Source organism: Lasioglossum baleicum, chromosome 6, assembly GCF_051020765.1.
Source record: "Lasioglossum baleicum chromosome 6, iyLasBale1, whole genome shotgun sequence".
NCBI lineage: Eukaryota > Metazoa > Arthropoda > Insecta > Hymenoptera > Halictidae > Lasioglossum > Lasioglossum baleicum.
The window spans coordinates 16,255,039-16,277,932 of NC_134934.1; the positions used below are offsets into that span (position 1 = coordinate 16,255,039).

At 39.8% G+C, this 22,894-nt stretch overlaps 5 protein-coding genes across 14 annotated transcripts; 3 read left to right on the forward strand and 2 right to left on the reverse strand.

Annotated features, from left to right (window-relative positions):
• Window positions 1-7,684, forward strand: LOC143210075 (solute carrier family 41 member 1). 2 transcript variants are annotated; one of them, XM_076426557.1, is made up of 9 exons: window positions 1-29; window positions 1,553-1,663; window positions 1,904-2,179; window positions 3,259-3,533; window positions 3,920-4,253; window positions 4,712-5,006; window positions 5,101-5,306; window positions 5,402-5,550; window positions 6,179-7,684. In XM_076426557.1, the coding sequence occupies exons 3-9, from the start codon at window positions 1,906-1,908 to the stop codon at window positions 6,353-6,355; spliced, it is 1,710 nt and encodes a 569-aa protein (XP_076282672.1). In that variant the 5' UTR covers window positions 1-29; window positions 1,553-1,663; window positions 1,904-1,905; the 3' UTR covers window positions 6,356-7,684. The 2 variants fall into 2 exon arrangements, with proteins under 2 accessions (XP_076282672.1, XP_076282673.1); XM_076426558.1 differs by having other exon boundaries at window positions 3,379-3,533; window positions 6,179-7,680.
• Window positions 7,685-8,835: 1,151 nt separating this feature from the next.
• On the forward strand, window positions 8,836-13,172 carry LOC143210080 (uncharacterized). Of its 4 annotated transcripts, none has more exons than XM_076426563.1 (5): window positions 8,836-9,283; window positions 11,844-11,961; window positions 12,045-12,119; window positions 12,185-12,352; window positions 12,528-13,172. In XM_076426563.1, the coding sequence occupies exons 2-5, from the start codon at window positions 11,844-11,846 to the stop codon at window positions 12,755-12,757; spliced, it is 591 nt and encodes a 196-aa protein (XP_076282678.1). In that variant the 5' UTR covers window positions 8,836-9,283; the 3' UTR covers window positions 12,758-13,172. The 4 variants fall into 4 exon arrangements, with proteins under 4 accessions (XP_076282678.1, XP_076282677.1, XP_076282680.1 ...); XM_076426562.1 differs by having other exon boundaries at window positions 8,841-9,184; XM_076426565.1 differs by lacking the exon at window positions 8,836-9,283 and adding an exon at window positions 9,355-9,973.
• A 102-nt stretch (window positions 13,173-13,274) lies between these two features.
• Window positions 13,275-14,452, reverse strand: Rtv (QVR superfamily protein rtv). The gene is made up of 3 exons (XM_076426561.1): window positions 14,159-14,452; window positions 13,763-13,930; window positions 13,275-13,651 (listed from the first exon to the last, which is right to left on the reverse strand). The coding sequence occupies exons 1-3, from the start codon at window positions 14,391-14,393 to the stop codon at window positions 13,449-13,451; spliced, it is 606 nt and encodes a 201-aa protein (XP_076282676.1). The 5' UTR covers window positions 14,394-14,452; the 3' UTR covers window positions 13,275-13,448.
• A 140-nt stretch (window positions 14,453-14,592) lies between these two features.
• On the reverse strand, window positions 14,593-18,344 carry LOC143210082 (uncharacterized). The gene is made up of 9 exons (XM_076426566.1): window positions 17,280-18,344; window positions 16,968-17,203; window positions 16,244-16,347; window positions 16,006-16,164; window positions 15,705-15,772; window positions 15,455-15,634; window positions 15,249-15,382; window positions 15,060-15,164; window positions 14,593-14,965 (listed from the first exon to the last, which is right to left on the reverse strand). Exons 1-9 carry the CDS (start codon window positions 17,477-17,479, stop codon window positions 14,781-14,783), a joined length of 1,371 nt encoding a protein of 456 aa, XP_076282681.1. The 5' UTR covers window positions 17,480-18,344; the 3' UTR covers window positions 14,593-14,780.
• LOC143210073 (protein lin-9 homolog) lies at window positions 17,705-22,879 on the forward strand. Of its 6 annotated transcripts, XM_076426554.1 has the most exons (8): window positions 17,781-17,854; window positions 17,922-17,965; window positions 18,699-19,038; window positions 19,109-19,414; window positions 19,493-19,910; window positions 19,986-20,335; window positions 20,421-20,667; window positions 20,747-22,879. In XM_076426554.1, exons 2-8 carry the CDS (start codon window positions 17,956-17,958, stop codon window positions 20,936-20,938), a joined length of 1,863 nt encoding a protein of 620 aa, XP_076282669.1. In that variant the 5' UTR covers window positions 17,781-17,854; window positions 17,922-17,955; the 3' UTR covers window positions 20,939-22,879. The 6 variants fall into 6 exon arrangements, with proteins under 6 accessions (XP_076282667.1, XP_076282669.1, XP_076282668.1 ...); XM_076426552.1 differs by lacking the exon at window positions 17,922-17,965 and having other exon boundaries at window positions 17,705-17,854; XM_076426553.1 differs by having other exon boundaries at window positions 17,807-17,965.
• The last annotated feature ends 15 nt before the right edge of the window (window positions 22,880-22,894 follow it).

The window sequence follows — 22,894 nt, forward strand, 5'->3', positions numbered from 1 at the left end:
GCGCAAATTCCTCGATATATCGTTACTACGTAAGTACCGCAACGAATCACCGTATGCCTTCTTTCTCATTTTTCATTTTGTTCTCGGAATTTGTTAACCCTCTCCACTTCTATGCCGAGACTGTGACTCGACACTTTTCAACTACCAGTTGAACGCTAGATCTACAGGATCGCTCGAACCGACTTGCTTCTGTGTGATTTTTTCTTTCACAATTATCAAAACTATAAAAAGGTTTTCCGTGAGACATTTCCGGATTAATTGTTCGGCGATTATTCAGTTTAGCTTTTCTCAAAGACTTTTCTCAATCTTGGCTGTTTCAATACTGGCGTTTTTTTTCTTAATATTTTTATCTTATCACTATAAATTCAACCCTATCATTATTATTAATTTACAGATCTGAAAATAAACATTATGAAACACTTAAAATAATAGTGAGTTGTTGGGAAGATATGTGAAAAATCACATTCGAAGTGCAAAGGGTTAAGTCCGAAGGATAAACGAGAAATGTCCTTTTTTTACGTTTCTGAATACATAGTATGTAAGCTCTATCCACAGGTGCATCAGCTGCAAGCATTACAACAAGTATACATCAAATAATATTGATTGTTCCTTCGAAACAACCAACAATAATTATTCCACTTTGCTATTTTCGTCTACGGCAGTTATGTTTTAATTATTATCGGTGCCGGTTTCGTCCGTCGTTTCGTATCGCTCGGATCGAGGCTTCGAAGGACACCGTACATTAAGAAGTCATACAAGCTAAATGGTAGTTGCACGTAAAACGATAAGCCGTGCAAAATGATTATACGTAAAACTACATTCGTTCGACGAGGACGGAGTAAAATGGTAATCAGAGTGGTGGTCCAACTATATTTTACCGTGACACGGAAGCGCGAGTAAATTGAATGAATGGCAAATTTCTGTGTTTAAACGAGCGTATAGTCGAGCACATCGGTGAATTAAATCGTCGGTATCGAGTTTCGGCTAATGAATATTTCTCGAAATCTTTGTGGTTTCGTTTGAAGTACAATCGCCGCGGTGGCACGCCGTGATTCCATTAGGAGTGTATCACAGAAAAAGGTTGCCCTCCAATTGGATTCTCGAATAAATCCTGCAACAGCCGTATTTCAGCTTTCTGCACGCGTGCAATTTAAATCCAGCGCGACACGTGGGATCAGATTAATAGTAACACAAGAACTAAATTCCTCGTATCGTTAGCGGTATACTATGCTGATCACGTATATGTATAATGTTACACGCGCTATCAGTCCGTCTAGCCGAAGAGCAACGACTCTGAAAAGAGTGGCGGATCGTAACTATCAATCTCGGTGTTCTCTCGATTATTATCAGTTAATGAATACCCGTGACCAATATCGATCGTCAAACAATCGGCCAATCAATAACAAGATTTACGGCCACCGAAGGAATCGATAAGCATCGAGGTGATAGGCTTGCTCTATCTTGGAGATTTAATCGATCGATTTATTATTAAAGCAGTTTTTACCGTTCGCGAACCAACTAATATTTTCTATTGTTTCGGTTATTTTCCCAGATCAAGACTGACCGAGATAGGCAGGTCCGACGTGAAACTATCACAAGTCGATCCCCGAGACTACCAATTTCGACGGGGATACTACACGATTGCCCGGCAGCACCGAATCCGGTACGTTAGGACAAATTTGATTTGAAACATTCATAGATCTTTATCTTTCGTGTCGAGTTCGATCTACCGATCTATCTGGAATATCTACCTGCGATAACCTTCGCTATTGTCACGACTCACGACTCCTGCGCGTGCTTTCGTGTTCCGAGCGAACAGTATTTATTAAAACGAACCGGCGAACTCGACCGATACACCCCCGTGAGAATACGACTCTGTGCGAATCATCGGAAAAAATTGCAGGTATGGTCGCTTTTCCGGACTCGTCGACTGAGCCGACGCTGTTGAACGTAACTAATATGAAGTTAAACAACCGGTCTGATCATGATGACCAATTAACGGACAAGACCGACAGCATGAAGGTTAAGGATCACGCGTTTACCATATCGCGGGTCAGCATGTGGAACGGCAAAGACAACTATGCGCTCGATTTCGATTGTATGGAGAAGGCCAACGAGACCAAGGTCAACGGATCGGTGGACCTCAAAGCGGAACCGGACGTCGTGAAAAAAGTCGCAGGTGAGCATCCTCGCGCGTTTACGACTGTACCGACCTTCCGAAAGCCTAGTCACACCGGGCTGCGAACATCTTTACACATACGTTTTTGAAACAGTAGAAAGATTAAACGAATTGAGCACCACTAAAATTAGTCAAACAAGAAAGAATTTTCTGAGCGGTTCTTGTTTCTTGCAACACATATAAAGATCCGCAGTGGTCTTGCTCGTTAGAATTAATTATACTCTGCTATTTTCCAAATGTCAAACAGTCCCGCGTGCTACGTACGCAGTCTGGTTGTAACCATAACTTCTTCCTCCTGATTCCTAAACCTACAGGGTTTTCCAAGAATGTTGTGATTCCTTGAAAGCGGTGATTCTCTGATTTTTCTTGGGACAGCCTGTATGTTCGTATTCGGCGTACGCGTGATCTATGATCTATTAAGAGACTACTGCAAGCTTGTAAGACGTGCCCGTTAAGCTATACCGCATATAGTGTCATAACAATGAACCTAATGAAAGAAAACTTCCTTTGTCCGACGAACGATTTTATGAAGCAGCAAACGCACGGAAAGCCGAGTATCGCGAAGCGAAACGGTCACCCGAGAAACGTTATTAAACAAAACTCCACCTCTCTAATTAATCGCAGGTGTCGAGCAATCTCATCCGCGTATCGTTGACGAAACTGTATTCCATGATGCCTGTCGTGGAAACGAAACGCTAAGGAAATATCATGACGTATTGCAGCATTGTACATAAATAACAACAATCGTTTCGAAAGCGATAACCCTATTCGTTTTTTTCCACGGTCTTGGTGCGGAGAAATCAATTCGCGGCCCGTGCTGAAAGAGTCGAGACCCGTGGCAGCGGCAAGTGATCGCTTGAACGTTGATCGCGTTGTTAATCGAAATTTCTATCGATACCAACGAGACAGAAATATCCGCTGATAACAACAATTCAATAAAAACACCTAGATCGACGAGATGCGATAATTCGGACAGTCCGAGCGATGATTTTCGATATGAATATTACGTAAAAAGCTGTGAGAAAATGTTGTTGGGACATCGGTGCTGTGCGATGTGAGATGTATTCGTTTCTCGGTAGCGGGATTGAAAACCCCTAACGGACAAAAGAACAAAGGGGACATGTCACTGTGCACTCTTGGTGGCCGATCGCTTTCCAGTGGAAGTTCCCTAGTGACGATCTCTTCCGTCGAAAATTCAGATACCGATCCGGACTTCCCGAATAACCCGGATGGATTCGACAACAATGCTCACAGGAACGAGAAATGGTATCAGACCACACTTCAAGTCGCTGTGCCCTTCTTCATCGCCGGGATTGGCACCATCGGGGCCGGTCTGGTTCTCGCGGAGGTCAAGGTACGTCCACCGAACTTGTTAACTATTTTCTGTCCCTTGTTACAAGCACTGAATTATCTAGTACAGATCAGAGTGTTTCGTGATCGCGACTCGCGTGTATTTCTCACGTCCCCTCCTGTTATCAATCCCGCTACTCCTTACTACTTCTTATTGTCTAGAGATAATACGGAGTGTAACTACAACGACGTTTCTTTTATCCGACGTTGAAAATTCTTTTCCATAAACATCGTTCCCGCGGTACAAACGTTTGCCATTCGAAATTTGATCGAGTTCCGCTAATGTGGAATCTCCTGGAATGCAATTTACATTCCCGGTCGAATTCCCAGCATAAGCACCGTCTAGCCTCCTCCTCCCACCCGTTTAATTAAATCTCGTCTCTGTTCTAGGATTGGAAAGTGTTTAAAAACGTTTCTCAATTATTCATTCTGGTGCCCTCGTTGCTGGGATTGAAAGGCAATCTGGACATGTGTTTGGCCTCGCGCTTGTGCACCCAAGCGAATTTAGGGAACATGAACGGTGTCCGAGAGATCACGAAAATGATCATCGGTAACATCGCCCTGGTACAGATACAAGCGATCGTCGCGGCGATCTTGGTGTCGATTTTCGCAATTGTGGTCCACGCAATTGTGGAAGGTAACAACTACGATTTCAAGTGGGAGCACTGCTTGCTGCTGGCCGCGTCAAGCGTATCCACTGCCACCAGTTCCTGTTTCATTCTAGGTAATTGCATCGCTATCAGTCGATACAGCAGCGCTAAAACTATCGAGAAGTCAAAGCGACCGGTTTACCTGAGAATTTCGACAGAAGAATTTCATGATACTAACTGTCTTCGGCTGTTCTGTAATCGTAAAGCATCAACTAAGAAATAATATCGACCAGTCTGGTAGTCTTATTATTATTAGGCGTTACTCATGCCGATTCTCGGACAATCGATTTCTTTCCTTACGCGGTATTAGCGACGATGCGATCAAACAGATCGTATCGATTCGTTTAAACGATATTCGTACGTCACTTTGCACCGGTATTGAATTGCTTCGCACGTTTTCATCGCGATGGAAAAGTAGTTCTTTTTTTCTTCGCGGGCATCGATGAAAAACACATCAGTTTTTTGCGGCAGTTGTTATCGTTAAATCGTTCGTTGGGCGTGTTTCCTTTATCTACGCTTCTATCCGAAACAGATTTCGTTATGATCGCCGTGATTATGGTGTCGTACCGATGCAAAATGAACCCGGACAATTTGGCGACGCCCTTGGCAGCATCTGTCGGCGACGTCGTATCCCTGAGCGTACTATCGGCGATCGCGTCGTCGTTGTTCCAGAGAATGGAGACTCAAGTGTGGATCCTTTACGTTATACTCGGCTGTTACCTACTGATACTGCCTTTCTGGGTTTACGTTGTTCTAAGGAACAAATACACTAGAAACGTGCTAACATCCGGCTGGGTTCCGGTCCTATCCGCTCTATTTATTAGTGGGTGAGTATTTGCTCGATACATTCGCGGCGATGTCCTCCCGCCGAACAATCGGAAAGAGAAAACGAACCGTAAACGATGTAATTTCTACTTTCAGATTCGGCGGTCTGATTCTCGACCGCGTAGTCGACAAGTTCAACGGGTTCGTGATCTTCCAACCTATCATAAACGGAATCGGCGGCAATTTAGTTTCTGTACAAGCATCTCGAATCTCAACAACGTTGCATCAGACCACGATTATGGGGATTTTACCGCCGTCCTCGAAAATGTGGGTTAGCCCGTGGACGGCGCTCTTTAGAGGCTGTAAGTGGTGCAATGATGCAAGAATAACTAATGTTGCCGCTACATATTTTTCGCACTTCCACCATTGCATAATGCCGTTCGCTTTCGTTCTGTAGCGCCATACGCGAAAACGGCCAGAATACTCATTTGCATGGCGATGGTCGGCGAACTAGTCTTCATTTTCCTCGCCGATTACATCAAGCACGGGACATCCTTGCTGCACGCGTACTTCGTCATCTCGTACCTCGTGATGGCTGTACTTCAGGTGGGTACGACCACTCCGATCCTACGATGCTCGCGTTCGTTTATACACTACCGGCCAAAAGTTTCAAATCACGGCCTGAATTCAGAGAAACAGCATGTTTCTAGGAAAACCCGAATGCCTTTAGAGCAACCAAGCAACAATTCTCTTGAAGATGATCCATACTTGGAGCGAAACGTTGAGAAAAATCTTTTAAATTGCAAAATTGCTTTGTCTTGATTTTGGATCGAACCTGTGCGCCGATAACATAAACTAATTTCAAACAACATTTCTTTGTCAAAAAAACTTACGAATAGTATTATCTTTTTTCTTTCATCAAGGAATCCGTTTTGTTCTTCAAATTGCTTCTTCATTTAAAAAAGCCGCCTTTATTTTTAACACTAGGTTTACGGAGCGCAAAATGGATGCATCTGTACAATCTCAATATTCGTGAATTAAAAATGTTAGAAAATTGTACAGTATAAACAATACAAGAGCTTGATCGTCGAAAATTTACAAAAATCAGCAAGTAATTCCAAACTTTCGGCCGGTAGTGTAAGTGAAAGGTTCCGGTCACGGTCGCGAACAACCGAAATAAAAAAAGACAAATCGAACAAGCCGTTTCATATATTTTTGCTCGTTCTTGTCGCAGGTTATGCTGCTGCTCTACGTGGCGCACATCATTATACACGCCATGTGGCGGCACAAAATCGACCCAGACAATTCGGCGATCCCGTACCTGACAGCGTTAGGCGACCTCACGGGAACGATGTTCCTCGCGGCGGCATTCTGGTTCCTCATCAACATACATCAAGAGTACGGCAAGTAATTGGAAGGAGCCGCTCTGTACGATCACTGTCGCGATGCAACTCGATAGAAAAATCCGTGCCAACGTTCCTCGTCCGGAGACGCAGCGTGCAAATTTTAGAGACGTTCGATCCCCTCGATAAAATAGAAGAGAAAACGAAAGGAAACACGCGCCGCCAGTGGCCAAGCAGACACGAGGATTAACCGAGGATGAGAGCGGTTCGTGGAAACGAGAATAAAGTATTTTTACCGAACGATCAAATTGATCTTGAGCGAACACGGGATCGGGAGTGCTTCTTTCGCCATTACGGAAACCTTTTAATGGTACGTTAGCTGCGCTAATTAATCCGTGTCGCGTACACTGGACATCGGTCGTTTCGAAAAGATTGAAGAAAGAAGCGCGCTGCGTCTCGTTCAAGTTGGAACTACTCTGGGAGCATAAAAGAAGTGTGACTAAATCTGATGTAAGTGGATCTTAAGCATCGCGCCCGTACGCGGTGTAATGTAATCTTTTATCATTCACGCAGAAGTAATTGCCAGAGTTTTAGATCAGTTTTTTATTTTGCATCAAGATCCGCAAGTGATTACGCAAGAACGTCAGCGAGGAATGTATCGATGACCGTTTAGAATTTCTGTACAATAATCATTTTTATACGCGTTTCTTTTTTAACCGCGCGCGATCATTGGCGGGCGAACAGAATACGAAGTATTTTAATTTTGTCATATACTCGTGTGCATTGTACTTTTAGAGTTTAATCGTTCATTAGGAAAGCAAATAGTATATATGAAATGCCAATCCGGAACTCTGTGCCGCAGTGTGAAAGTATTGGGTTGGAATTTGTACAATGGTACTTGTATTTTCAATAGTGAGATTGTAGATATAATTCATAAATAAAAACAACAGACATAAGAGCGACAATACTTAATAGATGTAGGAGACTAACAGAACCTTTTAACAATAGAGTAATCGTAACAACAGACTGGTAGAATCGAGTACGTTATAGCAAGACTTTTGTCACCAAATAATTCAGCAATACGAATTGTTAGTATTTAAATAATCGAAATGATATTTAAGCACAATGTACAAAACTTTTCAAAGTACCACATAGATTATAATAACTTATTTTGTATAGTGTCCTGTGATTTGTGATGCAGTTTGTATTACAAAAGCCTACGAAATGTTATAGTTCTTGAATAAAGCAATACAACTTACGAATCAATTATTGATTTAAAATATGGGAAGAGTGGAATAGGAAACCATAAAATACAAACTTTCATTTTTCCCCTGCATCCGCTCCACCCCAGACCTAACCTGATTTCTATTAAAATTGCAGAATTCGTTATAATCAAACTAACAGTTTTTTCTAAATGTCTAACAAACTAAAAGAGACCTCCTATTGTTTGTATATTTCCGTGAGGAAGTAACATTTCGACAAGTTTACCCTTTCATAATATTCCTACGAGATAGGAATATAATTCATAGCGTTCTTTTTCTATTCATAGTGATGCAAGTACGAACACTTATCTGCACAAAAGAAACAAAAGTAGAGCACTTCGAAGCAAAAAGCTAACCTACTCTCTCCGGTGCTCACAAGTATACATATAACTATACTTACTATGTTAACAAACAGCAACAACCTAACTTTGTAACATCATTACATAATCCACATTCGAAGAATACCTACGTAAAAATATCACGGAATGTGTCAAAATGTTAGGTTATGATTTTCGCAAATACATAAACACCAACATAATTAGATGAACGACTTAATTGCAGCTAAGAATACGATATTACCATGATTATGCAACAATTATAGGAGTGAGAGCACGTACGAGCATGTAGCACGTTACTTTTAATTCAGTGCATATAAAATTGAGACTGCACAACGCCATCGCGTCGTTACGTCAAAACAAAAGTTTCCACGCATTTCGTAGAATTCATTTCCATTCAAATACACATACACGCATGCTCAATTTATAAATAAATGAAATAATTCAACGTTAATAAATATCACATTCAACCAGGAATGAATAAGAGATCGAACATAAATACAAAATCATGTAAAATATGTCATAAAACAAAAGACTGCAAGAATCCCCTGCCGCAATGAGTTTACATAATACTTTATTTAAACAATCATACATTGAAGGCTTCATACTTGCTGGCAAATTATGCCGCGCTCATTGACTTTTAAATCTGGTGGCAGGTCAAGCGAGACACAGGTAGTTCAGGTAGCGGCAATCCTTGCTTGAAAGTTTGAAAATCCGGAATCACAGCGGGGGATAACATTCATGAGGATAACAATTCTGACGGATACACAGGCTCCGAGTAACGGGTTAAATAATAATTGAACGTTGGTGGATGTAAACTTATTACTTTCTCTGGGATATTAAGAGGAAGAAACGCTCGAAGCCCGCCGCCGCATCGCAGGAGCAGCGCACTGCGCACACCTCGAAGCGCAGCTATTGGTGATCGCGGGGCGCGCGGCAACTTCGAAATCGCGTAAAACCTAGTTGAATCGCGTTCACCGAAATGAAAGTTCTACCGTGTCCCCGAATGAGTCCTTACGAACCTTCGCAACTTGGTCTCTGCAGGTGGGGTACATAACAAGAAGGGGGATGCTGGAACCCATGCGCGACATTCTCTCGAGACATTTAAACTGGAACAGTTCCTGATCGTGTCCAGGAGACGCTGCACCGGTTCCTTTGAGAATCCGCACCACCGGAAGTTCGTTTGTTCTTTCTGTTTAAACGTAGAACGGGTGCTAATGTGGGATCAACTGGTTTCATCGAAACAACAGTGATCGGATTTCCCAGGAAACCTGACCGCGAACCTTCGTTTACCACGATGGTGGGTGACTACTTCAGAAAATAAATCAATTCATATCGGTGTCTGTGTATGTGTGTGTACGTGTCTATTAATAATACAAAGATCTACGCAGTGTAAACGGTACGCAATCTTTTCTCTGATAAAAATACGATGCCGATCGGTGGTAAGTTTGTATTGTTCTTATACAAGTGGAACGAAGTTTGCATGTTTACATCTCTTATATCGAGATTTACGTATGTATGTACACGCACGGTTCATCATACATTTAATCGAGTAGAATCCTTGACTGGGTTAATTGCTGCGAACGTTCCTCGTTGACGTAATTGACCCCCGACATTCTTTCCATAACTGACGTGACATCGAAGAACGTGGAATATACGTTTCCACCGTTCTTGTAAAACATTTTCTTTCATTTCTTTATTCTAAATGTCTTTGCATCCATCGTGTGTCCATCGACGCAGTATGTATACCTGGCGAAAATCTGTAGTATGTAAGAGTAATTCCACGTCTGCTTGTACCACGATCGGATAAAATCAACAACATCTATCCTGGCATTCTTTTTCCCTTCGTGTTCTCCTCTCTGATACGATCGATGAACCACGTCTGGAAGAGGTGATTAGAAAAACATGTCGCGGACAGGTTCGAGCGACGCGTAATGAAACAAGTACTCCGAGTAGGATTGTTCGACGGGTTTTACGTTGGCGTTGAAAAAGAAACGTTGCATCGCGCTGTTGTTGGTATTGCATTTGGCTTCACTGCCTCCACAATAGAGCCAGGATTAATAGGAGCCACCTCTACTCGCGAGTGAAGGTGAGCGGAAAGGAAGGCGAAAGGGTGGTTTGACACGCACTGCCGAGCACACGAATGTCTCTAGTCGTTACTATCTTGGGCACAATAACGCTCTGTCAAGCACAAGTGCTCTCTGTCTATGTGAGGGTAATGAAAATGTACGATCCGGTTTCAATCGCGATACGTTCGTTACGTATTAGATCAGCCTAGGTCGGGGAAACACAGATACAATGCGTTACTCGCCTCGATATTTTATTACGAACGCGACGGTGTGGTTCTGATCCGGTAGCATTCCAAGCCGGTAAATATTATGAGTAGATAGAAATTTCAAGGTACCGTATTAAACGAGGCATGCCTGCCGCTGTCAAAAGCTGATGAAACTTTATCCAACATGCGAAATTTTAGATAATCTACCGAACGGGTTCTCGGCGAGAATCGCAGATTTAATTTTGATAAGAATGTCATTTGGAGTTCTAGGTTCCCGTTTTAAGGGGGTAGACTCGTCGCGCGTGCTCATTTCTCAATAAAAGATCAATCAAAAGTCCTATTTTTACGTTCACGAGGCGTAATTTGCATTATGAAAATAGCTACATGCGCATTACGCCTCGTAAGCGTAAAAATAGGGCTTTTGAGGGCGATCGCGGCCTAGATTGATCTTTTATCTAGCACTTTCGACTACTGAAAAACTCTTTGCATCATCGAGAAATGAGAAGGCACATCCCGGACCTTTGGAATCCTGGAAAAACGAGTCTGCTCCCCGTGAACTCTTTCTATTCGAGAGGTCTCGACGCCGCCGTTAAAACCGAGGAACGCCCTGCAGAATTTTTGCGGCCGCAAATTGCCAGTTTTCTGGTGTGCGATTGGTAACAAGAGAGTCGCGTTTCACCTAAAATATGAGCAGCGTTCGGACGTTTACTTTCTACGAACGTTCGCGTTCGACTGCACAACGGAGTGGCGAAATCGTGAATAGATATCTATGTAATCCCCTGCAAGACGCGCCGCTGCGAGTCATGTATGAGCGAACCAATTCACAGTCATCTATTGCGTATATCTCTGTCCGGACATGCATACACACACGTACACGTCGACAAGATCGCACGCGTTCGAAGATATTGCTTGGCATGATCACTTTCAGATGCGCGACCGGGCGACTCGTTCGATCGGCGAACGACGCGACGCGACGATCCGCTACCAAGGATAATTGTTTATTTCGGTGGACATTGATTTCACGTGATACACGCTCGCAGTAACACCCGTGCCGCGTGTCTAACAGTTTGCCTAACACCGCCGCACCGGCTCGATGATGCATATCGCGATGACGATGATACACCGCTCGGTGCCGCAAACAAATCACTAGCATCGAGGCTCTACTTACGTCCTTATCTTCGCACACATCTGTAATAACGAGATGTGCTGCAGGATATCAGCCGAGAATCGCGATTATCGTTTATGACTAGCAGATTATCTGATCGCATTAAGTAATACGGCCCCACGTTGCCGCGAATATTCACCAGATAAGATATGTACACGGGCATTCCTCGGTCTTTTTAAAAACCGCAAGAACGAATGTTGCATAAACAGTTCCGGTTGACTTCGCGTAGGGTCAGACCGTGACGTCAGCATATCGCTACGAGCTAATGAACTGACGTTTTGCCCGGTTGTCCAGATTGATGGAGCGTGGAGATTTTGGTGTCATGTGCCTTGACCCAGATCTATATTAGAAACTGCGTTAAGGACATTCGCGAAAGGACTTTCTATGGCAATGTTCGAAAGTAATTCCCCTTGAAATATGAACTTGCATATACGTATATCATTTTCGATTAGACGCGCGTTCGGGCTTCTGGAAACTATTCGCGGTAGGTGATTACAAATTCGGGAACTTTAATTACAGATGAAAGCGGTGGTCTTCCTAGTTGCGATAGCAGCAACTAGAGCTTTGCCCCTCTCGAAGGTGCACGTGAAATTTGTTTCCCCTCCCCACATTTACGAGCACGGCATTACGACAGACGGTTAGTTCATAGACGTAATTACATTGTGCGCCGATACCAAAATCTTGCGACAACCAATCAAATGAATTGTTTCGATTTATTAGGGGATCGCACAATCGACCAGAGGTCATACGTCTCCATCGGTAGAAGGAGTACGACTGGAAATCCGAGACAATTTGGTACGAATTCGTTCAAGTGTTTGTTAATAATTGATGCAACCGGTAATTTGTTTGTTTGTTTTTAGGGCAACGTATCGGTGCATCGAAGAACAGTATACCTGTATACATTAAACCGGAAAACGCTGAATCCTTGTGGCCGGTAGGCGTGTTCATACCGCCTGTCGATGTCAACGATCTCGGGTACAGTTCGCACGAATCGAGACACATGACTCCTGACTTTTCTAACGGACTTGGTGAGTAATACTTAACGTAATACTGAGAAACAAGAAACACAAATCTCGGTACCGATTTGTTTCAATATGCTCGAGAAGTCGAGAAGTAAAAACTTCTCGATTAGCTCTCTTAAAAGGTAGAAATCCATTACTATCTCTTTGACGAAGAAGATCTCGAAGGTTCCTAATGTTTCAGCTTATCACGATCCGTATCTATTGACGGGTGAAAAAGCGATGATAGCGGTGAAATATCTTTACGGCTTAGGCGAACTGTTTTACGACGATATTCCGCACGAAAGAGCGCTGCTAAGGAACCAAGAAGAAAGGAGACGGAACGGTCTCCATGATCACATATTGAAGAGCTTGAGGCCCACGTCTGCGTTCTACAGGAAACCTCGATCGATTAGCAATCGCTATATTTATTAGTAAATTTTCATAATTGCTATACTATCCTTTCGAATTAACGCAACACAACTGACAAGCTTTTTCGACATTGTCCGAATGAAATATTAGATGCGCAATTGGAACTTTCGGAAATTAACAAATTAACATTTCTTATTGTGTAGCTAGATTGGATTTCTATATTGAACACGATTAAAAAATGTCAAAAGTAATAACTACAACTGTATCACTGCGTTTCCATTCGATAAACGCGCATTCATTTCTGGTCTCTTTCAACAACGAACTTAATTAATTCACGGGTCGCGTGCAAAATACATCCAGCGGAAACGTGTATGTAAGTGCCATTATCGTTCACGGACAGTCTGCGCTCAACACTTTCACAAGTGTGATTTACACAAATTGCAATGTACTGTAATTAATACAACAAAATATCCTGCTGCTCGTCTCTCTGTTCAATGTTCCGCCTGCCAGGATTTATCGCGTGAAAGCTAGGCGGCATCGGCGTAGTTTCGCCCGCGATTGAAACACATGAAAACACGTAAACATAAATATAGACATGTATTTTTACAGACTTTATCACACTAGACTCTCGGTAACAAAATATCATTTCTTATCCATCGTGCTGACTACATGGAACAAAATTCAGAAAATCGCAACGTATACAAGGAACTTTTTTCTAGAACAATATACATTTATTAATTCAGTTCTGTCGGTCTCAGATGAACCATCGGAGCATTACGCACAGCGTCGCGAATATCAACCCGTTCGAGATGCCCAGCTTCTCCGTTCCGTTGCATAGATCGCCGTAACAGAGACACATGTACACTTTCTTGTAATTCCAAACGGTGTAAGCGCACCTCTCCTCCCCGTCGTCGGGGCCTCGTTGAAAACAAAGTCTTTGCGTTGCGGTGCCGTACTCTATACAGGAAAATAAATAGTTGTTGAATAAATAGAAGACGACATCTTGTCTAAATTGGAAAGAAACGTATAATCGAAAATATTAAATATTTCGCTCGAAGGAATCCTCACCATTATTTATACCATGCCTTTCGATTATCTTCCCGCACCAGCCGGACGCACAAGGGACAGAGTCTACACCTTTTTCTAATTCAATCTCCGTCGAGTTCATAGTGAAAGGATCCTTGCACGATCCCAATTCACCTCTCGATCGGCAACTCACGCATCTTCGGAGAAGGCCTGAAACAAAGGGGAACGATAGATTAAGCACTGTCTCGACTACGCAACCTGGTCGAGCCGATATAAATCTTCAATTTCGTCAAACGATGTCTTAATACGTTCTCGCGATCAACGAAAAGAAAAACGCAACGGTTTGCGGAAAGGATGCGCTGTCCGGTATGCGGTGAAAGTATGACATTGCCTGCACCGTGCGCGCACACATAGATGCAATCTGTGCATGAAACTCACCGGTTGCTCTCTGAAGTAGAACCAGGTTGAGAATTGCGAGCACCAAGGCAACACTCGTCCTGAGACTCATTCTATCGATCGTCGATTCTTTCGTCAATTCTGTGTTAGTTTCTTTCCTTTTTCTTTTGAATCCCTCACTCGTATATAGTGCCGAATGCAACGAACACACTGGGACGATCAAACACGGCCATTTTGGAACTAAACTATGACTATGAGAAGCGAACACGTACGCCATACAGCAAGCAGTAGTCCCTCCCAGACCCTCCTTTCACTCGGCTACCTTTAAGGTCATCAACGTGTTCGAGAAGATTGAACGAAGGAAATCGCTGCAGAGCGAAAGACTCGGTCGGTAAATAAACATGCTATGCGATGTCAATATGTTTAGATGAAACCAGAGTTGGGCAGGAATTAATTACATGAGTAATTAATTACATCCTCAATTACATGTAATTGGAATTGTATTTCTGCAATTCCAAATTACAGTAATTGGCAAGTAATTGTAATTGTAATTGAAATTACATTTTGCCCAACTCTGGATGAAACGATACGATCAAATATATAATGCTACAACAACAGGAACGTGTTACAATTGCCACGGATTAAAAGACCGTCAAGTACTTGATCAGTTTTGATTAGCAAGCAGCGCTTCTTCGTCTTCTCCCGTTGCTCCTCCCTTTTTGGTTTCCTTGACAGGAGCTCGTTGCTGAAATTTCCGTCTTTTGCGGCACGTGTGAATCAAGCCGCTGCAGTAGCAAAGCGAGCAAAGGAAGAATATGAATCCCAAATATCCCAAGTGGCGAAAAAATTCTGTAAGAGAACGAAAACCAGAGCATCGCGCGGATCAATTGTATCACGTGAGATTCCCGTTCATTATCTCCGTAAATGATTTCATTAGTCCCACCTTGCGACAGAAGTCTAGCTTTGGAAACAACGACAACCTTCAGTTGCATCATGTTAGCATTATCGACACTGCACGTGTAGTTTCCTCCCTCGTCAATGGTAACATCTGGCACAACATTGCATCCACGAAAAGAAAAAGTGTTAACGTTTGTAACGCGAGAGAGACACGTAATTTATTACTCGCAGATACCTATCAAATAAAGTGTCCCGAACGCGTCTACGACCACGTGGGCGGTCGGATCCAATTTGCGAAAAGATCGACGGACACCCTTTTCCAGTTTGATCGAATCCTTTTTCCACGAGACCTGCGTATCCAAGCCCGATCTAAATCACCAGTCCTTTTAGAATCATTATATTTATAGACGCGCTCGAGAATTGCATAAAACAATCAATTACTCCGGACAAACAACGGTGAGGTAAGCCCCCTCTGTGAGCACGAATCGTTTGATGTATCTGTACTTTTTCCCCTTTTTCTTGCCACCAACACACTTTTTGCATTGCTCCTTCAAGATAAAGTCTGGCAGATGTCGTATCGCTGTGCTGACGCCGGGGAACTCTTGTTCGAGTAAAATCGACCTTAAACGAGAAATTATCGAATCCGTTAGGTTCAAATAAAAACGTCCAAATGAAAATGTCGACCACTTACTTGCAAGGTAACAGAGGAGATCTTCGAAAGAATTTAATTATGGAAGAGTCGCTACTGTTTGCAATCGTCTATAAGAATAACAATAATAGTTTCGTTTACGGAATAAATGTTACACATTCGAATGAGCACAACAACTACGTAGCTTATTCCTCTGGTCCAGTGCGCAGCCTCATGTCCCCATATTATAAAATATTTAGAAAATAGCTTGTTAATAATACTGGTCTTAAATGATTGACTACTGGAAAATTACTTCAGGATCTAACGGTAATGAAAGGGACAGAATTTGTCACACCGTTCTCACCATGTTTATAAATCGTTTTAATCGACACCGTCCTACGCTTGATTTGTAGCCCCGGTTGCCTATACAATCTTCACAGGGGCTCCACGGTGACCATTCGGAAATGACATGCAGCGTGATTCCAACATCTCGAATTTCAACCAACTCGGACATTTGAGAGACCTAACGCCAAGCCACATCCGATTGACAAACGAGAAGGGCGCACACTTTACAAATACGAACTGGATTGATTCGGTCTTACGGCGAACCGTGTGGTAATCGTCGCCAGATATATTTCGCGGTATTTTTCCCATTCTGTTACGTTTCCTTTCTCCGTAGGTGTGGAAGTATGGTCTTTGAAAACCGCTGTCGCAAAATATTCATGATAATTATGAAAGTGGTCTAAGCGAAAGTTTTAAAAAAATTAGTTTATCAGTTGTTTGAAACTAAACGAATTCAATGTAACTTTTTCGTGCTTGTTATTTCAACATTACATGAAACAAGAAGTATGTATATGACTTTCATAATTATGGTCACATTTAGGAGTTTATAGTCGGAACGAGTGAAGAATCTAAGAATTTACATGTTCTATATCGGTCTTTCGATTTACTGTAGGACCGCGGATCTTTCCGAAAATTTTCAAAAAATGCTACAATATGAAATTTGATAGAATTTCGTAAGATTTTTATTTGTTTTGGACCTACAAAGGGTTCCCATTACGAATGGGATTTCATTTTATGCCACTTTCTTAAAATTTGTCTACAAAAATTGAAAATTGCATAAACATCCGCAGTCTACGAACAATTACGAACGTAAACATTTTTCTGTTCCTGTTCCTGTTCAATTCTAGATTTTTAAGATTGATCTTTAAACACTTGAATTTATATAGAAATAAACTATAAATAAATAAATAATAATTCTCACTCAGTTCCGACTACAAATACGTATCTGTAACATTTAAAAAATCAATTTTCTGAAATCATTACGTTCGATCCTGTAGTTAAATTTGTTTTCAGCTTCCTGCCCTTCCTCTCCGTGGCACAAGTAAATGGCAGCGTCTGTAGCTTGAAAATTTTTAATAACTAACGAAAGATCTGGCGTGGTATAGATTCTGTTGAATGTCATATTATTGTCCATCCCTAATTCAACTACTTTCTCAGGAATTTCTCTGTATCGATCCTGATGGTACCAAATTTTTGTTTGTTTCTCCTGCTTGTCGTTGCTGTATTGTAAAGATCATGATAATAATGCAACAAATCTTTTCTGTTCTATCGATCAAATGAATTTTCATTTCATACCAAAAATGACATTCCATCATCACGATCGAATCAATCTCGGCGTTAATCAATAAGTATTCATCAATTTCTTCGGATGTTATTAGTCTTTCTTTATCCCTGCAGTATTTAGTTACTCCCACGGATCTATCGATCGACACAATGTTATCGGCAGCGGCTGATGAGATCATTAATAAAAACCGAAAAATCTCCGTTTGAAACATTTTCCGCGTTTGATACTTATTACAAACATTAGTAGTAAATATATAACGCCACGTGGAATAAAGTCACGTCTGTTATAGATGTAAAGAGAAATGATTTGATCTATTCAATCCGTATGGAATGCAATTCTTGTGAAAGCGGTCCTGTTTCGGCCTCCATTTAAATTTGTTCTCGTAAGGTGCCACGTGTAAAACGCAACATACTTTTGAAAAGGTTATGAAGACCGCTTCAACATTCAAACGAAATTTTCAACCAATCAGAGCATTTGGAACGGCGGAAAAGAACCACTAGCGAAATTCACCGCGAAGCGGGCAACTTCGACGGAAATACATACCCATGATGCATCACTGATAGCAACATGGCGGCGTTGATTGAAAGTGAGTAAAAGTTAACTTATTCTTGATAAAATTAGTCTAACAAGAATTAATTAAATCGAAAAAATAGCTATACGCGAAGGATAAATGTTTCAAGATCTACCATGTCGACACGTAAGATCACCCCGAAGTGTTTTTACTAAATTACAGTTGGTGTTTTAATTGCGCTCAGACGAGTCTGGTTTAAAATTTCAAAAATGACCAATACACATTTCAAGCGGGACGGCGAACTTCTCCATTTAAGTATCTATTTTCCAGACGATACTTGCCGAAACGGGCGCTCTTTAGAATGTTTCGTAGCCTTCATAAGGTCAATGAATCCATAGTTTTCACTGTTACTCTGATCCGAACTACACGTACTGTTTACAGAACTACGTGTAAGTTTGGTTATGTTAGACTTTGACTGTAGAACATCGAGTAATGGTCCCATCTTCACACTATGTGTTTGAATAGCTCTTTAAATAACATCACCTGGAAACAAAAAAATAATAAAGGAATTCTATATGTACAAATAAACAATCATGCCAGACGTTTACAATAAATCTATGCTTCGTTTTTTTTTCATCATTAATGATAGGTAGATGTTCAAAACGTTATATAGTATCTAATGTTATGAAATAAAACTTCAAGCTAATTTAGAAGCATCCAAACACGATTTCGTTTTAGGAAATATCTTTGTAACAGCAATTGCTCAAGTATTACATATACTTCAATAAGTGTTACAGAAAAATGTTTTTAGATGAATTGAGCGCAGTTTAAAACAGGAACACACGAAACAATACAGCATTGTTGTTTTATGTATTAAGAGATTTTTCAATTCGATCAATGTGTGATATATGTACAATAGGTGAATCAGCTGAAACATTGTTGTCCATAAAAAATGGAGGATATCTATCGATCGATGAAATCAAGACGGAAATAATCGACGATGACACCATGGATATGGATGACCAGCAAATTTCGAATAATTCAACCGATTCCCATATGGATACGGAGGAATCCGATCCAATACCTGAACTTGGTCCCGCTGCTTTAGGTTTGCAAAGAGTAGGTACTCAACCTCCTCCGAAACCAAACCCACCTACGCAACCTGTTCAAGTTTTGAACCGCAGAGGGATGCCGGCGAGAATAAGAAAGAAAAATAAATTATTTTACGATGACATATTAGTTAATCATCCACATCACAGGTGAGTTCTATACGCATTGTACAAATGTTGAATAACTGAATACGTAATTTACTTGAAATGTGTATTTTAGGATAAAGAAAGATCCGTCCCATTCGGATCATAAACAATCACCTAAGAAAATCACTAGAGCATCACCAGCGAAGAAACAAAATAGAATACCTAGTGAACAGAGGAAAAATAACAATATCTTAAGTCAACCGTCAACTCCTTCGGTAACACCGATCAAGCAAGAGAAGGAACCCGATAAACCAATGCAACCGTCATCTCCAGACCGTAAAATTGGGCAAAAGATTGGTATGAGACTAAGAAATTTATTGAAATTACCAAAGGCACACAAATGGGTTTGCTACGAGTGGTTTTATAGTAACATTGATAAGTATGTACAAAAGCTGTAAACGCATATACCGATGGTATTTTGATCTAATAGAACGAAAATTTGAATTTTTCATTGCAGAACGCTTTTCGAAGGTGACAATGATTTTATGATATGTTTGAAAGAATCATTTCCACAATTAAAAACTCGGAAGCTAACCCGAGTTGAATGGTGTAAAATAAGAAGAATGATGGGCAAACCGCGAAGGTGTTCCCAATCGTTCTTCGAAGAAGAAAGGCGGGAGTTAGATAGGAAAAGACAAAAGATTCGGATGCTGCAACAGAGAAAAGCTGCGGATATCAATGGTTTTAAAGATTTACCACCAGAAATACCATTACAATTGGTAATAGGTACCAAAGTAACAGCAAGACTGAGAAAACCACAAGATGGATTATTCACTGGGAGTATCGACGCAGTGGATACTAGTAATAATACTTATAGAATTACTTTTGAACGTGCTGGATTAGGAACACATAGTGTCCCAGATTATGAAGTACTGGTATGTACGCATGTTGCTATAATAATAAAAGTTAACCATGTCACAATTAATACATGTCCTATTTACAAATTTTAGTCGAACGAACCGCCAGAAACAATAAGCGTCGCTTCGTTTGCACAAAAATTTCGTCCCAGACATATACAATATGTCCCATCGCCGCCATATGCAATGAAGCTAATGTCGCCGCGTTTGAATAGTGATCCATTAATATCCAATGCATCCGCTTCATTACCAAAGAAACCACATATCGGAGGAATACTGAATGGATATCCATTGAAATTACTCGAGTTTATGGTGAAAGTCAATAAAATATTAGCTGCAAAGAAAATCAAAATTAAAAAATTAAAAGACATGAATAGCGAAGCAGAAAAGAGAAGATCGTTCGGAGAACCGCTACCCCCGGACTTCGAAAGAAGATACGCAGGGTATTTAATTGAATCAGTATATAAAAGCAAATATGTTATACTAAAATGTAATCGTCTCTTTTCTATACAATCGTATTGATTATAGAATCGTGGTTGAATTGGAAAAGATGAATACCGCTCTTCAAGATTTTCTTAACGACGTCCAAGAATTGTGTCAAGAAATGGCGCCAGAACCTAGTGTTGCCGCTATGCTAGCCCCATCTCATCTGCGTGAGAAATGTCGGCAGGAAGCGGGAGATATGGTTGCTAAGAATAATATTGTTAATGATAAGGAACCTGGAAAAATGACACAATTAGTGACAGACTTAACAGCTCTAATGCTTCAAGTAAAGGTACAAATAATTCCATATTTCTTTACATCGTGAATAATGCTTTGACACTATTATTCATAACATTTCTTCCATATTTTAGAGCTTGTCCGATTCAGACCGAAATGCATATGAGTTAAAGGTGTTACAAGGCACTATGGAACAAATACGTTCGAAATTGAGTCCACAAAATCAACAGGTTTTTCAAAACTGCGTTGAAATACATATGCAACATATACAATTAGGTCTAGGACAAAGAGGTGCTTTAACACCATTTATGGCTCAATGGTCTTAGTAAATGTAAAATGAATTTTCTTAATACTTTTAAAATATGTACAATATTAAAACAAATGTAGATCACAATACTACAATATTTTGTAAGAAAATTTAACTTTATTTTACTATCTTTTTGTATAGGGCATATCATTAGTAAAGAGTACCTATATTGTTAGGATGCCGATGTATGTTCTACTACAATTGTACATACAATTCTAAAACCGTTTTTAAGCCACTATCTCTATATGCCTTTAACGATACTGTGCTGTGTTATTAACAAATTGTGTAGTGATAGTTGCTTCGGTTTTCTATTCCGCGAGTTTGTCGTGAAAAGCTGAGCGCTATCGGACACTGGCGGTTTCTATTCAAGGATGGGTAAAATGTTATTTCAAATAATAAATAGTCTCACTTTTATTTTACTATACAGATTATACACATACGTAAAATGGCGAGATTGTAATAGCAATTCATTTCACACGACAGATCATCAACATAATAAGGTGGTGTTATTTGTTGAAATTCAGATTGCAATTTCAAATACTGTTTTGTCCGAATTGTGTGTCATTCATGATCGTAAATAGTATATGAAATATTATTGGAATAAATTTTTCCCACACTCTCTACGTGCAGTGTCATGATTGCTTCGGTTCTCTCTATTCATGTAGTCTTCGCAATTCACACGAAGTTCAATATCTATGAATTAAATAGAGTTTATATATGTCTTACAGAGGCAGCTTTAAAGTTCGTATAGAAACTTAACTTTAAATTATCACAATTTTATTTTGTATAGTCTGTTTTTTGCTTATAATTAATTGGAAAGGCTAACACTTACAATTAGAAATACTAAGTCTCTATGGTTCTGTATTCTACACGTAAATATTCATGTTTCATAACAAATTGTAAATACACTATGAAGATTCAGAAGTATGCAGTTCTCTTTAAACATATAATTTTATTGGCATCAGCATACTGTTTTCAATGAATGTTAAAACTAGTAAATTATGACATTGAAAACACAGATGCGCATTCTAGTATGTAGTATAAGATGTAAGTTTATTTTAAACATGATTTAGTTACCGCTTCTTTTCGTCGCTCGAGATAATACCAACTTTTTTAGTTAAAAAACAAGATATTTTGTGTAGATGATTCATTGTTTTCAATTAAATTCATTAAAATCATTATATTTTATTTATTTCTCAAACAAAGAAAATCATGTTTTTAGTCTAATATAAATATATTCTAATTATACATAAAAATTAATGGATATAATTCGAATACAAATGTATATTTAATCGAAGACTAAATATATATGAGAAGAGGATATTTACATGTAAAAATTATCTTATAGAATGTTACGATATTATGCAGTTTTATTCCTGATCAAGGATAAAAATTGATTTCACTGTTACATTATACAAAAGAAATTCGTGCGTTCTAATAGTTTAATGTAATAAATTATAAATATAGGAACTATATATATATATATGAGACGATTCATATTTAATAACATTTGAAAAGTATCCATTAGATTTTGTAAACATTTTTTGTTAAATAATTATATTTTTTTTTGTATCTAAGAATATATACTTTATGGATGAATATTAAAACAAGTTACTGAAAAAGGAAAAAACTTATAAACACGTGTTAAAACTTAGCTACATGTTACCTATATGCTTAAAGTATTGTTGAGAAAGAAAATTATAAATTAATATATATATATATATATGTATATATATACAATTTATACATGCTGTCATCTCTGTACTTGTAATTTCGCATGTACTTGCGACAATTTTAAAGAGTAATGAGTACGTATTTTAATTATTCTATATCTGATTCACGTTTATTTTATAATTACACATCCTTATATCAACATTAATGATATAGTAACGTACTTTTCTCGTACAACGGAAAATAAAAAAAAAATGTTCAACTTCTCTAATTCTATTTTACATGATACTTTATTAAATAAACA